This window comes from Hemibagrus wyckioides, linkage group LG03 (assembly GCF_019097595.1).
Source record: "Hemibagrus wyckioides isolate EC202008001 linkage group LG03, SWU_Hwy_1.0, whole genome shotgun sequence".
Taxonomy (NCBI): domain Eukaryota; kingdom Metazoa; phylum Chordata; class Actinopteri; order Siluriformes; family Bagridae; genus Hemibagrus; species Hemibagrus wyckioides.
This window is the reverse complement of record NC_080712.1, coordinates 34,077,646-34,091,253: the sequence shown is the minus strand read 5'-3', so window position 1 is coordinate 34,091,253 and position 13,608 is coordinate 34,077,646. Positions and strand designations below refer to the sequence as shown.

The window sequence follows — 13,608 nt, the reverse complement described above, 5'->3', positions numbered from 1 at the left end:
ACTCCGACATCTAGTAGAGTGGAGTTTATTCTAACAGCAGAGGGAATGAATCTGGAGTGTATCTGGAGTTTATCAAAGGTGTTTGATAAACACATATGAGGGTGAGCTTATACATCTTTAATACAATTATACACTCAGGAAAAAAACCAAACATTTAAGAAAGATTGAAGCCCTATTGAAGAAAAATATGTGATCCTGTAGATATCTGATATATTTGCATAATTATTAACACGTGTATACAGATTATTTAGTATTTACAAACGGAGGATATTATTATTGTTGTTGTTGCTATTATTATTATTGTCATTATTATTGTTATTATTAGTGTTGTTGTTATTATTGTTGTTGTGCACGTTTATAAAGTGTTTCTGTAGATGTTACCACCTTAGAGGAAAAAGTGTAAAACAAAATTGATCAAGATTCTGGCGGTTGTTTTTAACTTACTTCCGGCAACAGTGATGACGTCACGTCACTGGCTCTCATAAACAATCATTTTCTGAGAAGGTCATTATTATTTTTATTCAATAAGCAAAACAGTAAGGCGAAGAGAAGCAATAACAAGGTTTTATTCCGGAAGTCTGATTTTTGAATTATTCCTACTTCCGGGTCACGTTGTAAACTTTGCTCGCGCTCCGCGTGGTCAGTTGCAGGATCTGACGTTTAGTCGGTTATGTTATAACTTGAGCATCGGCTGATCGTGGTGCTTCAGTGTGTGTGTGTGTGTGTGTGTGTGTGTGTGTGTGTGTGTGTGTGTGTGTGTGTGTGTGTGTGTGTGTGTGGAGATGGAGGTGTGTGTGTTCTCCGTGTTCCTGCTGTGTGTGTGTGTTTATGTGACTCTGCAGCTGATCCGCTTCATCGCCGCTGACGCTGACCTCACTCTGCTGTGGGCAGCTGCGGTGGGGAAAAGGCCAGGTGAGATTCACACTCCTGATCTGGTCAGTTTTATTAGTTTAGAGATTTCACAGTGCAGACAGACACAGAGCAGCTTTACAGGAATAGAAAGATGCAGGATAGAAATGTAGAAATATCTGGAGAGCTGACAGGAGGACAAGTGACATGGAGAGAGAGAGAAAGAGAGAGAGAGATTTCTCTTCATGGTCTGCTCATTGTCATGTCATGGTAAAGTGCAGTGTGTACAGAGTACACTAACTGACCCGGGTCAAATCTGTTCCCTATAGTGCTTTAATATAAATTAATATATTAATATAAAGTGTCGTTTCTTCACTGTCACTTCCTGTGTATTTTGAAACACTTTTCTACATCCTGTTGAGCCACTGCAGTGTGTGAAGTGTTGCAACAGACTCTCAGATTCTTTCATAAAATAATGAACACAGGTTTTATGGGGGGAGGGAGAGTGAGGTATGGAGTTAAAACTTCTACACTAAAGCTACAGAGAACAGAAAATAACCACCACACTCATTACTGAAGTTTACATATACTGTGTGTGTGTGTGTGTGTGTGTGTGTGTGTGCGCGCGTGTCTGTTGGTTTGTCCATCTGTCTGTCCTCCTCACGTCTGTTAGTCTTGAAATGAAAGGAGTTTTTTTCAAGCAGTTAGCTGAGGTTCTGTGTAGAACATGTACAGGTTCCCCCATAGGGACAACTCGGGCACTCTTCATGGTTCTGGATTTGACTAGTTATCCTCTACCTCCATGCATTTACTCATCTGTATGACCCTCAGTCTGTCTCTCTCACTGTGCGTGTGTGATGTAGGCGTGGCTCTGAGGCAGAAGGTGGTGTGGATCACTGGAGCATCCAGTGGGATCGGGGAGGAGCTGGCGTATCAGCTGTCTGCGTCCGGCGCTCGTCTGGTGCTGTCTGCGCGCCGAGAGAACGAGCTGCACAGAGTCAAGAGGAAGTGTTTGGGTAAAAAATAAACACAGAGGCAGAGCTGAGCACTTTACAGTATTTTATTCCGGCCTGGTTATATCCACCCTCATTATTCCGTGTGTTAATCCTCAGAGCTCTCCTCTTTAGAAGACGAGGACATTCTCGTTCTTCCACTGGATCTGTTGGACCGATCGAGCCACAGAGAGAAAACTGACGCGGTCTTGCAGCATTTCAGCAAGGTGGCACTCTCTCTGCTCAAATAATCATGTTCTGATGTTCTAGAGGTCTCCTTTTTTTGTTTGAGGACTTGTGTGTTTTTGTTGAAGCTGTGTTCTTATCATTAATGCTGCAGATAGACGTGCTGGTGAATAACAGTGGGCGGAGTCAGCGGGGTCTCTTCCTCAACACCGACATCGATGTTTACAGCAGTCTGATGGAGCTCAACTACCTGGGAACCGTTTCCATCACACAGCACGTGCTGCAGCACATGATCCACCATGGCGACGGTATCATAGCAACCGTCAGTAGCATCGCAGGCCTGGTGGGGGCGCCGCTGTCCAGCGGATATGCAGCCAGCAAACACGCGATTCAGGTGAGAGAGAGAGAGAGAGAGACATGCACACATGCAGAAAAATAACCAGATGTTTTTTTTTTATTAATATTTCCACTTCTGCTTTTCTGTGAAGGGTTTCTTTAACACCCTGAGGACAGAGCTGACCGATTATCCAAACATCACCATCAGTACCATTTGCCCCGGACCAGTCGTGTCCCAAATCGTGCACAATGCCTTCTCTGAGCAGGTCAATAAGGTAGTATACACGTATACATATATACATATATACATATACACATATACATACATATACACATATATATATATATATATATACACACACACACAGTGGTGCACTTTCTTATGGTCATACACTCAACAGGACAGTACATGATGGAAGCCTCTATTTCTTTTTATTTACATAAACCACACCCTAATTTATGCATGTATGACAGATGTGAGCTGCCTCTCTCCTTTGCTCTCTCTCTCCCTCTCCCCTTCCCTGTGGTGAAGCCGCTGTCTAACGCAGGAGATCAGTACCATAAGATGTCGACCGAGCGCTGTGTGCGTCTGATCCTGGCCGGTTTGTCTAACCGTGTGAAGGAGATGTGGATCGCTCAGCAGCCGTTTCTTCTCGTCTTTTATCTGTGGCAGTACACGCCCACCCTCGCCTGGTACATCACCAGCCTGCTCGGCAGGAAACGGGTGCAAAACTTCAAAGCTGGACTGGTGAAAACACACATATACACACACACACTTTGCTGGATCAGACCACATGCTCTGAGAAAACACTAGTGATGTTCCTGCCTCTTGATTGTTTAAGAGACGCTCCTCTTTTTTGTAGGACGCAGACACGGCATATTTTACCAAGCCAAAGGCCAAGACCAGCTGAAGCCCTGCACTGATCAACAGCTATAGAGTGATAAATACGGTACTGTGTATAGAATATAGCATTATGTATAGCACTGTCAGTCTATACACACACACACACACACACACACAAATGTGTACATGGATATGACTCTGTTTGTTCTGCTGCATTCGACTAGAGGTTGTAACTTGTAATTACTGAGCTCCCACTGAGGAAACTAGAGGAAACAACCCCCTCAAACACCTCGGACACTGAAGATACACTCCTCAACATCACTACCCGAGGATACTGCTCATCCCGAGCTCCAATCCCTCTGCGGCATGCTGACATGATTCTCAGACTTCCTGCAACACTAGAGGACTGTTTATGGTCATGTGGTACTGCAAGAACTAAAATTTACAAGCTGATTGAATTTTTATGGGGCTGATAAAATCAACACATTTAAATTTTTATATTTAATCATGTCTGCACTACATTAGATAAACGAAAAGAAATGTTTAAAAATGCTCTTTAGAAAGTCATGTATTTGATGCTATATTAAACATAGGATTAAATAAACAAAATCAAGCAATTAATGAAATAAATATATAAATAAGCAAATAAATGCATTGACCACTAGAGGGCGCCAAAAGCTTGTTATTTAGGGGTTTGTGTTTTCTGCTTTGTTTTAAATTCCAGTGGAAAATCACTTGTTTTAGAATTTCTTATTTCAAGATTAAACAAAAAAAGGATCTGGTGTGTGTAAACAAACTGGTGTGTGCTTCACTTCTGATTATATCTGATTTTTATGTTTATCATTTTATTTCAAGGGTCTTCAGAGAAGTGCACAAGATCATCAATTTAGTTTTATTTTGTAGCTTCAGTAGAAAAGTCCTGTTGATGTAAAACAGACGAATCAGCATGAAAACAGCTTTAACACTCCATCATGTCATGAACATGTTAATAATCGTGTGTTGACACGTGCATTAGTTACAGTTTGTATTAGTATCCAGCATTCTTAAACAAACACACACACAGAATGTCTGGAAATCTCAGTTCACGCCATTAGCTTATACTCTTCTGCCTGTGTGTGTGTGTAATGTGCATTCAGTCAGCCATGTGTGTCCTGAAGTCCTAGTGCATCACATCATGAATGTTCCACACACTGATTTGGATTAAATGTGTGTTTAGTGGTGTGTGTGTCTCAGAAGCAGGTGAGGTGTGTAGGGCTGCAGGAGTAGATGGGGTAACCCAGTGGCGGTTCTGCTGCCTGCACAGTCAGGTTCCTCAGCAGGAGTGTGTGTGCCTGAATACTGTAGCGCTCCTCGTCATCGTTGGTGGCGTAGAGCAGCTCCCAGGACAGATTGGCCCATTGACCGCGCACACACTCCTCACACAGCGCCCCCAGCTGGAACACACACTCCTGCAGTGACAGCACGCGGCCCGTATATGAACCCTGAACACGAGAACATCAGAGACACAGTGAGAGAATGTAAAGATGGTGCATCTGAAAAAAACATCAACTGAGGAGAGAGAAAAAGCGCATGTCAAAGAGAGAGAGAGAGTGTGTGTGTAAGATCACCATGGTGATATCATGGCCAAGTGAGAACAGGAAAGGTTTCTCCTGTAGAACTCCATCGTGCCAGCCTCGCTCTGTCGCCATGCCGATGAACCAGTGTTGATGATAATGGTGCAGCGTGGAGTAAAACTCCTCCTCGCTCTCCATCGGCCCCAGAGACGCCTGGTCTATCAGCAGCTTCACACTGTACCTACACACACACACACACACACACACACTTTACAGTCGGATCTTCTCATGACTACAGGACTTGACAAAATGTTTTTGGTTTTATTGTCTGCTGAAGGTTTTAGGTGAAGTGTGTGTGTTGTGTGCTGTAAATTTATCGAACTTTATAAACATACACACAAACACAGAAGGACGTGATCAGAGAGATGGTGTTACCTAAAAGCCCTGAGGGTGAGCTGATGCAGCTCGGTATTTTCTCGGAGCCAGTCCAGTCCTTCGTGCCACGCTGCGTCTCCACAGTAAACCCGAAACACGAAACTGGCACTCGGCACTGAAATGTCCAGGCCTAATGCCAGCGCGCAGGACAGCGCCACCTGGCTGTACATCTCCATCAGTGCACGGTCCTCCTGTAACGCCCGACACACGCTCTGCTCGTCCTCCCCTTCCCAAAATCCCTCTATCGCCAGCTGCGCCAGACAAAAACGAAACCATTCGTCTGGGAAGGAGGGCCTGAGTGGGCGGAGCTTGGAGGTCGTAAAAGGAGAGGAGAACCAGGATGTAGGAAGCGAGAGGGTTTCGGAATGTTGCGAGGAAAAGTTTGGTGGGTTGGCGTGATCGAAGGTCGCCGAAGGGGCGGAGCTAACGGGCAAGGCGTCGTCTTTTTCCTTTTCGAGGCTGACTCCGAGTCCGAGAGGCCGCAATGTGGGTAAGGATGCGAGTGCCAGGTTTTCATACAGGCTGTGAATTTCTACAGACCCCGGAAGAGACGTGCGCTCTTCCTCCGCTCGCATCATCATCCTCCTCACCGGCTTCCGCACCGGGACAGGCCCGAACAGGTCGTCTTCGTCTGACCAATCCGACAAGGAGGACAAGCTGCTCCGCCCCCTCAGCTGAGGAGAAGAAGAGTAGTCGAAGTGGTTCTGCGAGACCACACCCAGTTTTCCGTCGTGTGAGGTGGGCTCAGGCTGCACGGCATGCTGGGAGCTCCGCAGCGAGTGCGATTTGACTCTGTAGGTCCTGTTCTGGACGCTGTGATGCAGCAGAATCCACACCAGCGTCTTCAGAAAGTCGGAGCGGAGCTGGCGCAGGTGGTCAGGCGAGTCCACGATGCCAGTCAGGACGTTGCGGGCGTCGGAGTAGATGGTGACGGGCAGGAGGGCACAGGGTGTGAGCGTGTTTCCCCAGTGAGGGTTCAGGAAGCGCAGGAAACGCCCGGGACGCTCCAGACGATCGAACGCCGCCTCGAATACCTCGTCGACTCGCCGCGCTTCAACCGTGTGGCACGACGTCTCCTGCAGCTCCAAACCCTGAGCACAGAGAAGAAACGTGAGCATGGCTTCTTACATCACCGAACATTGCTCTGATCAGGAAGCTTGATGTTGATCTACCTTGATGTTGACTGTACAGTAACCGTAGCCTTTCTCCAGAACGCTGATCCACACCACTCGATCCTGGAACCGGCCCAGGAAATGAGAACCGGGAGAATAAGCACCTGAAGTCAGACACACACACACACAGACATTATGAATTATAAGATGCAAAAAACTTATTATTTATTTGTTTTTTTACATTTGTGGTGTAGCAGGTATTTCTAGGAAAATGGCCACCACAGAACAAAACTTAAAAAACTATAAAAGTGAGCACCATGTTCCTCACCCAGCACTCCGTTAGCGAATGCGTGTGTTAGTGCTGAGGCTAGACTGGTGCTGAGCTGCTGGTAGTAGATGGAGTCCGGGCAGGGGCAGGCGGTGCCGGGGGTTCCGGGCCACGAGCGCAGGGGCCTGGGGAAGCCGACCAGGAACACGGGCAGTGTGAAGAGCGGCAGGAGAGGAGCGGAGAGCAGTGCCGACAGCATCACCACGGCAACCAACAGTGGGCACAGCGCCACGTCCAGCGCCAACAGAGCACCGGCCGACTGACGCCGCTGCTTCGTCTCCGTCCACGACGTGATTAACACAGTGAGGGCAAACTTCAGCTTCAACAGGAACTGAGAGACACGATCAGAGACCAGAGACACCTGGGAGAGAGAGACAGAGAGAGAGGGTCAGTGGTTTGTAATCATGGAGAGGACACACACACACACACACACACACACCACTATAAGCTGCACTCCGGTGCCCAGATCATGCCAGTGGTCCATGACTCGTCCTCCATCAGCCAGTCTCACCATCACCACCACCACCATCTGCAGGAGAGCCTCCTCACTGCTCTGCCACACCTAACACAGGGTCAAAGGTCACAGGTCAGCCACTTATATTCACACTTAAACTAGTTCCTGTTCTTAAATTACTTAAGATAAATTTTCTGATCTGAACTTCCAGCTTTACTGCTGGCTGTTACACAACACTGACACCGGAGACACATTTCTCCTTACAGATGTTTTTTTACCTGTGTGTGTGGAGTGTGTGCTGTACACTTCCCTGTGAATAAGCTGTTGCTATAGAAACTATAAGGTATCAGAGCGAGTGCTTTAATATAAACCTGCGCTACGGTCAGAGCTGCTGTTCGAGAGAACACCTTCTGACCAATCAGAGTCCAGAACTCAGCAGCTCTGTGTGTAAAAGCTTTGATTCATTCCGTGTTCAGCGTATCACAGACGCACCACTCTGAAGGCTCGCGTGAAGCCAATCGCCGACGCCACCGTGGATAACTTGTACAGGGAAGCATCTGTGGCCAAAAACCCAACCATTGCTAAGGGACAGACTGAAAGACACAGGAACACACACACACACACACACACAACATTCCTTTAGGAGGGATAGTAAGAAATATGGACTAAAAGGGTGAACTGAAATAACTCAGTGAATGTCTGTTCAGAACAAAGACAAAGGAAATATTAAACATAATATATTCATTATCCAATAAAGAGCTAGTGAATGTGCATGTATGAATATTTCTGTCCTTGTTATTGTACTGACAGGTGAGGAAACTACCCACCCAGGTTAATAAGCACTCTGCGGACGAGTGCGGCGACCCACAATCCTTTGCTGCTGCTCATGAAAGCCTGGACGCTGCTGACACGTTTCGGGTAGAGGGGATTGAGGATGAGTCCTCCCAACACACACGCACTCTGAATCTCCCTTAACACACGTGTAATAACACAGAGAGCGATGAGGATCCAGCCAATCAGAGCCTGAGGCTCCAGCACTGTGTCACCTGACCCCTGGCCGTCCCCCTCAGTCACGTTCCACCCCCCAGGGGGGCAGAGACGGCGCAGCAGAGCCGCTTCGGTCATGGCTGCAGTGAGGACGAGGGCGGAGAGCGGGAGACTCCACCAGCCCAGGCTGAGTGAGCGAGTGTGTGTGCGTGTGTGAGGGTGTGCGTCATGTGTCCTGCACCGTAAGAGCGGACCGATCTGCGTCAGGTCCTGACTGAGGATGAAGCCCGTCGGCACAGTGAAGAGGACCACACCCAGAGACGAGGGGAGGAAGAAGGTGGCGATGGAGATGCAGATGGAGGACAGGAACATTAACACCAACCTGGTAGAGAACCAACAGACTCCAAGGTGAAGGTGTGTTACAGTACAGTGTGTGTTTAATGTCAAGTTAGCAGACGGGTGAGTGTGTGTACCTCCGGTTGGTGGCCATAGCTGACCCTCCCAGTGTGTGTATGAGGCTCTGCTCCATGAGCCATAAGATGAGAGCATCGAGAGGAGGCAGCATTCCCAGCGCCCACAGCACAGGCAGCAACAAGAACAGCACATGCATCACCTGACTGGCCACCTGCAACTCAGCCACGCCCCCTCCTACACACCTGAGCACAGGTACATCAACAGTCTCATCCAGAGCATCACATCCCTAATGACTGCTTTACGGTCAAAATGTCACTTTACAGCAGCTCTAGGAATCACGGGAGGCGGAGCTGTTGGTTGGGAGTGGCAAGGTGGGGCTTTGTGTGTGTGGGTGGGGTCAAAGGGTAAACAAATAATACTAATGTTTATCTAATTCACCTGAAAAACGCAGATGAAATTCTACCCAATACTTGTTTAAAATCAAATTTTAAATTAAAGCGGCAGTATGGAAACCTGGAGCTTTTTTAAATGCGCCATTTTGTGCATCAGTGTTTTAAGGTCTTCTGTGGAAGTTGTTGTTTGCGTACCTGAGAGCCAGATCCACAGCGATGAAGCTGAAGATGTACAGCGGCCTGGTGAGCGCCGTGATCTCGTACGTGTCCTGCGGCTGAAAAGTGGCCGTTTCGGCAGCCGTGTTGACGATCAGAGAGTATTCTCCGATGCACAGCGTGACCCAGCTGAACACAAACACCGGGACCACTGCGCCGACGTTCCCGAAAATGGCGTTCAGTCGATCGGGCAGGAGGTACCACGTGCCGAATCCGCACATCAATCCTGCCAGCGCCGTGTGGAGAACCACGTTGGCCATGAAGCGTTTACCCGGTGCCACAAAGCGCACCGTCTCGGGTCCTGCGCACCGCGTGAACTCCACCTCCTCCTCGTCCGCCATGACGTTGCGTCCCACCGCCAGCCTCTGGACGGCGCCAGTTCTCCGTGCTACCCACTGGGACAGGGTCTGCAGCGTGGCGCCGTATGCCAGCATGAGCGCCCCGGATAAGATCCCGGCGCCGGACTCATCCATCACCCTGAGCTGAAAGAGCAGAGTGCCCACACCGCCAAGGAGCCACGGCATGAAGAACAGCACCACCTGGTGGATGTAGACGTATGGCGGTGCGCAGTAGCCCAGTTTGAGTCTCGGGCCCCCCAGCACTGTCTGAGGAAAACGCTTCCAGAAAAACTCCTGCTTGTAGTCGTTGAGCAGTGGCACGTCGGGGCCCATGATGAACGCCAGAGTGCTGAGACTCCCACCGGCATCTTCTTCAACCACGATCACCGCTCACTGAGGGACACAAAAACACTCCATCTCACAAAAACTCCTAAACTCAGGTATATTAAAATGATTTGAAACCTGATTAAGTTTTATAACAAAATGTCGAATCATTTTGAAAACAAATTAAGATCAGGCGAAACATCTGAAGCAGGATCATGTGCACGTGAGATTAGGACCTGGATTAGGAGATGAGAAATCTCCACCCTCCTCTACACCACAACCACAGCCACAAGCCATGTTCTAGATGCTCTATCACACTGGAGTCAGAACTCTGAGCATCAGGTCCACAGAACTCTGAGCATCAGGTCCACAGAACGCTGAGCATCAGGTCCACAGAACGCTGAGCATCAGGTCCACAGAACGCTGAGCATCAGGTCCACAGAACGCTGAGCATCAGGTCCACAGAACGCTGAGCATCAGGTCCACAGAACGCTGAGCATCAGGTCCACAGAAACTCCTGAACTGATCTCTAAACCTTCAGAGGAAAAAACATCAAGACCTGCAAGACTTTTAAACAGATGCTCCAGTTGTTCCATATAAATACAACATAAAAAACACGCACATGATTGCGCAAACCTCACCAGAACTCTTGTTTATGTTTTTTCTAAATATTTTAAATGAAAGAAGAACTAAACCGAAATCAGTTACAGAGGAGCAGAGTTTATTATCAGATGCTAATCTAACGCTAACGTGCACTCTGTATCTATGGCAACAAAACCATCCGTTTAACCTAAGACGAAAGAAACTGAAGAAAGGGCGCACAGAAAGTACAATTGTTTGTCATAACATGTTAATAACATTACACTGAGCAGTATTTAGAATATTTGGGATATTTCTACATTATTAAAAATATATATTTAACCATAAATCAGTGATGCTAACCAGTTAGGCACAGCCCGTGTGATGAGGTTTTTCCCCCATCCGTATTCCAAAAATCCCGCCTCTTACGTTAGGATTGGTTAGTCCCGTCCCGCCTCCTGCCATTGATTGGCTACAAGGGTACACTTACGCGTGGCTACCTTGTGACAGCCAATCCTGGTGCCGGAAAAGAGGTTTGCCCGAAAACGGGTAGAATCAACGAAACGCCTGCGGAACGGTGCGGTACAAAACAACCTAGCTACTTGGCTTATTTGCTAATTGACCGCAAATGTTTGGTTTGGCGTTTTTATTTTTTTAACCATTAACAAAATACGGCTCCCAAAATCATATAAAATGAAACAATAACAAGTAAGAGTAATGTTTTTGCCCGTTACCTTTTCTGAGGCATCCATTGTTTCCTACCGCTGGTGCAGCTAAGAGACCGTTGTGGGCGGGGCTTGCAGCGCGAGGAACTGTCAATCAAGCGATTGACGGACATTTGGCTGTCAACTTTTAATCTAAGTGTTATTTTTATGTATGTGCTGAGATTTGTTTGTAGAGATGTATTTTCTTGAAATATTTCACAAGGCTAAACTCTTTTTTAATTAGCCAATGCAGAATTATAGATGGTTTAATAAATTGATGTGAAAATATACTTCTTAGTAAAATATTAAGTGTAATTATACTGCTCACACAGTGAATAATAAAAATGTGTTTAATCCTTTATTTACAGATCTGAACAGAAACCTTAAACATTATAATCCAATCTCTGAGATCTTTTTTTTTTTTAGATAAAACAAAATCTTAAAACAGAAACTTCATACAGATGTGGTCATTACAGATGAGGTTATTATTGTGTCTCCTCGTGTTTCAGCCTCTTTGGTGACGGTTCTTCTGAACAGCCTGGAGCAACAAGAGAGAGGAAAGGGTTATAGTGTATATGTGTGTGTGTGTGTCAGAGAGAGAGAGAGAGAGAGAGAGAGAGAGAGAGAGAGAGAGAGAGAGAGTGACCGGACCCACCCTCCTCGACCACCATGTCTTCTCCGTACAGCACATCTCTGGGCAGGCTGAAGCTCACACACATCATCTCCTTGTTTGGTGCCACGTTCCTCACCAAGTGCACTTCACAGCGTTCCTTCAGCGAGGTCCCCAACCCGAGCTCAGCTCGCTCCAGCACGTCCCTCTCGGGTTCGTCCTCTTTGGAGAAGCCATAGACGTGAAGCCGGGGCAGGAAACCCTCGTCAGGACCGCGGTCTGTCTCGCCCCTCAGCAAACCTCTGAAAGCATCCAGGAAGTCGAGCGCTAATGCGGGCAAGTTCATGATCACGTGGATAGCAGTTGAAGAACCTGAGCTCTTGATCAGGTCGGGAAGATGCTCTCGCAGCGGGCCTCGAATGAACTCCCGGCCATCGAGGTTGAAGGTGGTGACCTTGGACTCGACCTTGTTGAGCTTGGCATTGTGCTGAAGCCACTTGTAGGACTCGGGGTTAAGGTCATTGGCGAAGACAGAACAGCCGCGGCGTGCTGCTAACACGGAGAACGGTCCGACTCCGGCGAAGACGTCAAACACCACGTCACCTCGGCGGAGCAGAGAAACGACACGCTCGTGCTCTGTGCTGAGACGAGGGTTCCAGTACACACGTGAGAAATCAAACTCGTACGACACACCGTTCTCCTTCACCTGCAGCACAAGAGACAGCACAGGACCATGAGGTTAGCAATCAGACTTCAGTCTTAATAAACACTCCACAGTTCTAAGGCACAGCAATGCCTCAGCATCTCAGTGCGCTTCATTTCCACCTCACCTTCGCTACCATGTTGTTTTCTCCGGCTAACACCTCCATCTGGAAGTTTCTGTAGGTCGAGTCGATGGTGTTGGTTTTGTTCACCACGCAGGTCACGCCCGGGTTCTTATCTAAGATCACCTGCCCTGTGGGGTTGAACAAACACATCAGCCAATCACAGGATGGCTAGAAAATGTAGGTGGGGTTATGATGTAACAGCCACAATTTCTCTCAAACTCTACCCTATATAACGGGTATATATATATATATATGGTATAGATATATACCGTAACCCCGCCCCTTTCTCACCGATCAGGTTTTTATATGGCAGCTGGTGATCTCTGAGGTTCATGTGTGCGATGTGTCCCACTCGGCTAAACCCTGATGTCACATCCTGTCCTTCAGGAAGCACAGCGCGCAGCACTTCCTCACTCTTCAGGTTCTCATACGTAAGTTTGAGTTGGTAGTGTCGGATCTCAGGCTCCACCCCCAACGCCTTCAGCGCCGCCGCCTCCTCCGGACCGAGCGATTCGGCCGACTTAACACTCTGAGGGTCCAGCAGGAGCAGCCGGTGTTCTGCGTCCGTCTCATTCCCCTGGTCATCATCTACCACACGTTTGAGGCCAGGCCTGTGCAGCGCCACCTTCTTCAGGCTCTTGACCAGTCGGTTGAGGACGCGGGTGGGGAGCCGTATCGCAGGAACCTTGAGCGTCTGCGTGAAAGCGTCACGCTCGAGGATGGTCATACCTCGAACAGCGGCGGGGGGCTGGTATAGGCCGAGGTCAGGGTCCGTCATCGCCGACTGCACACGCAACACAGAGAAACGTTTCTCAGATCCTGTGATGGGACAGGAGATGAGGCGATGAACTCCAACACAGTGAGGAACATCAAACAGAGTGAGAAGCCTGGGAACACTCCTGTAATGACAACACGCGCGCACACACACACACACACAGAGGAGTTTCAGGAAGAACAGTGTGACTTGGTTAAAACAAGCAACAATGATACTCTGAAGCATAATAATGTCACTGACTAATTTATTTATACTTTTATAATCCTTGTCTGGTCATGTCTGACTTTTGAGGCTGAACAGTGACAGGATGAGGTCAGAGGTCAGTGTCGTCCACACACCAGTCTGAGTGTAAT

The 13,608-nt window shown here is 47.9% G+C and overlaps 3 protein-coding genes across 5 annotated transcripts in view; 1 reads left to right on the top strand and 2 right to left on the bottom strand.

Annotated features, from left to right (window-relative positions):
* The first annotated feature begins 165 nt into the window (after nucleotides 1-165).
* Nucleotides 166-3,997, top strand: dhrs7 (dehydrogenase/reductase (SDR family) member 7). 2 transcript variants are annotated; one of them, XM_058386456.1, is made up of 7 exons: nucleotides 166-721; nucleotides 780-912; nucleotides 1,713-1,865; nucleotides 1,962-2,068; nucleotides 2,182-2,421; nucleotides 2,516-2,638; nucleotides 2,896-3,220. In XM_058386456.1, the coding sequence occupies exons 2-7, from the start codon at nucleotides 783-785 to the stop codon at nucleotides 3,175-3,177; spliced, it is 1,035 nt and encodes a 344-aa protein (XP_058242439.1). In that variant the 5' UTR covers nucleotides 166-721; nucleotides 780-782; the 3' UTR covers nucleotides 3,178-3,220. The 2 variants fall into 2 exon arrangements, with proteins under 2 accessions (XP_058242439.1, XP_058242440.1); XM_058386457.1 differs by lacking the exon at nucleotides 166-721 and adding an exon at nucleotides 3,227-3,997 and having other exon boundaries at nucleotides 783-912; nucleotides 2,896-3,111.
* Nucleotides 3,998-4,080: 83 nt separating this feature from the next.
* pcnx4 (pecanex 4) lies at nucleotides 4,081-11,201 on the bottom strand. 2 transcript variants are annotated; one of them, XM_058386447.1, is made up of 11 exons: nucleotides 11,074-11,201; nucleotides 9,078-9,829; nucleotides 8,550-8,732; nucleotides 7,917-8,458; nucleotides 7,582-7,682; nucleotides 7,075-7,197; nucleotides 6,636-6,996; nucleotides 6,368-6,471; nucleotides 5,196-6,286; nucleotides 4,815-5,001; nucleotides 4,081-4,688 (listed from the first exon to the last, which is right to left on the bottom strand). In XM_058386447.1, exons 2-11 carry the CDS (start codon nucleotides 9,767-9,769, stop codon nucleotides 4,437-4,439), a joined length of 3,636 nt encoding a protein of 1,211 aa, XP_058242430.1. In that variant the 5' UTR covers nucleotides 9,770-9,829; nucleotides 11,074-11,201; the 3' UTR covers nucleotides 4,081-4,436. The 2 variants fall into 2 exon arrangements, with proteins under 2 accessions (XP_058242430.1, XP_058242431.1); XM_058386448.1 differs by lacking the exon at nucleotides 11,074-11,201 and adding an exon at nucleotides 10,703-10,865.
* A 205-nt stretch (nucleotides 11,202-11,406) lies between these two features.
* The window catches only part of trmt5 (tRNA methyltransferase 5), a 2,647-nt gene continuing 445 nt past the window's right edge, over nucleotides 11,407-13,608 (bottom strand). Inside the window, exons 2-5 of the mRNA XM_058386449.1 lie at nucleotides 12,772-13,379; nucleotides 12,484-12,608; nucleotides 11,699-12,359; nucleotides 11,407-11,581 (exon numbers count right to left, since the gene is read on the bottom strand). Of these exons, the coding sequence (XP_058242432.1) occupies nucleotides 11,529-11,581; nucleotides 11,699-12,359; nucleotides 12,484-12,608; nucleotides 12,772-13,379 (1,447 nt within the window). The 3' untranslated portion in view covers nucleotides 11,407-11,528. The remainder of the gene's footprint in view (nucleotides 11,582-11,698; nucleotides 12,360-12,483; nucleotides 12,609-12,771; nucleotides 13,380-13,608) is intronic.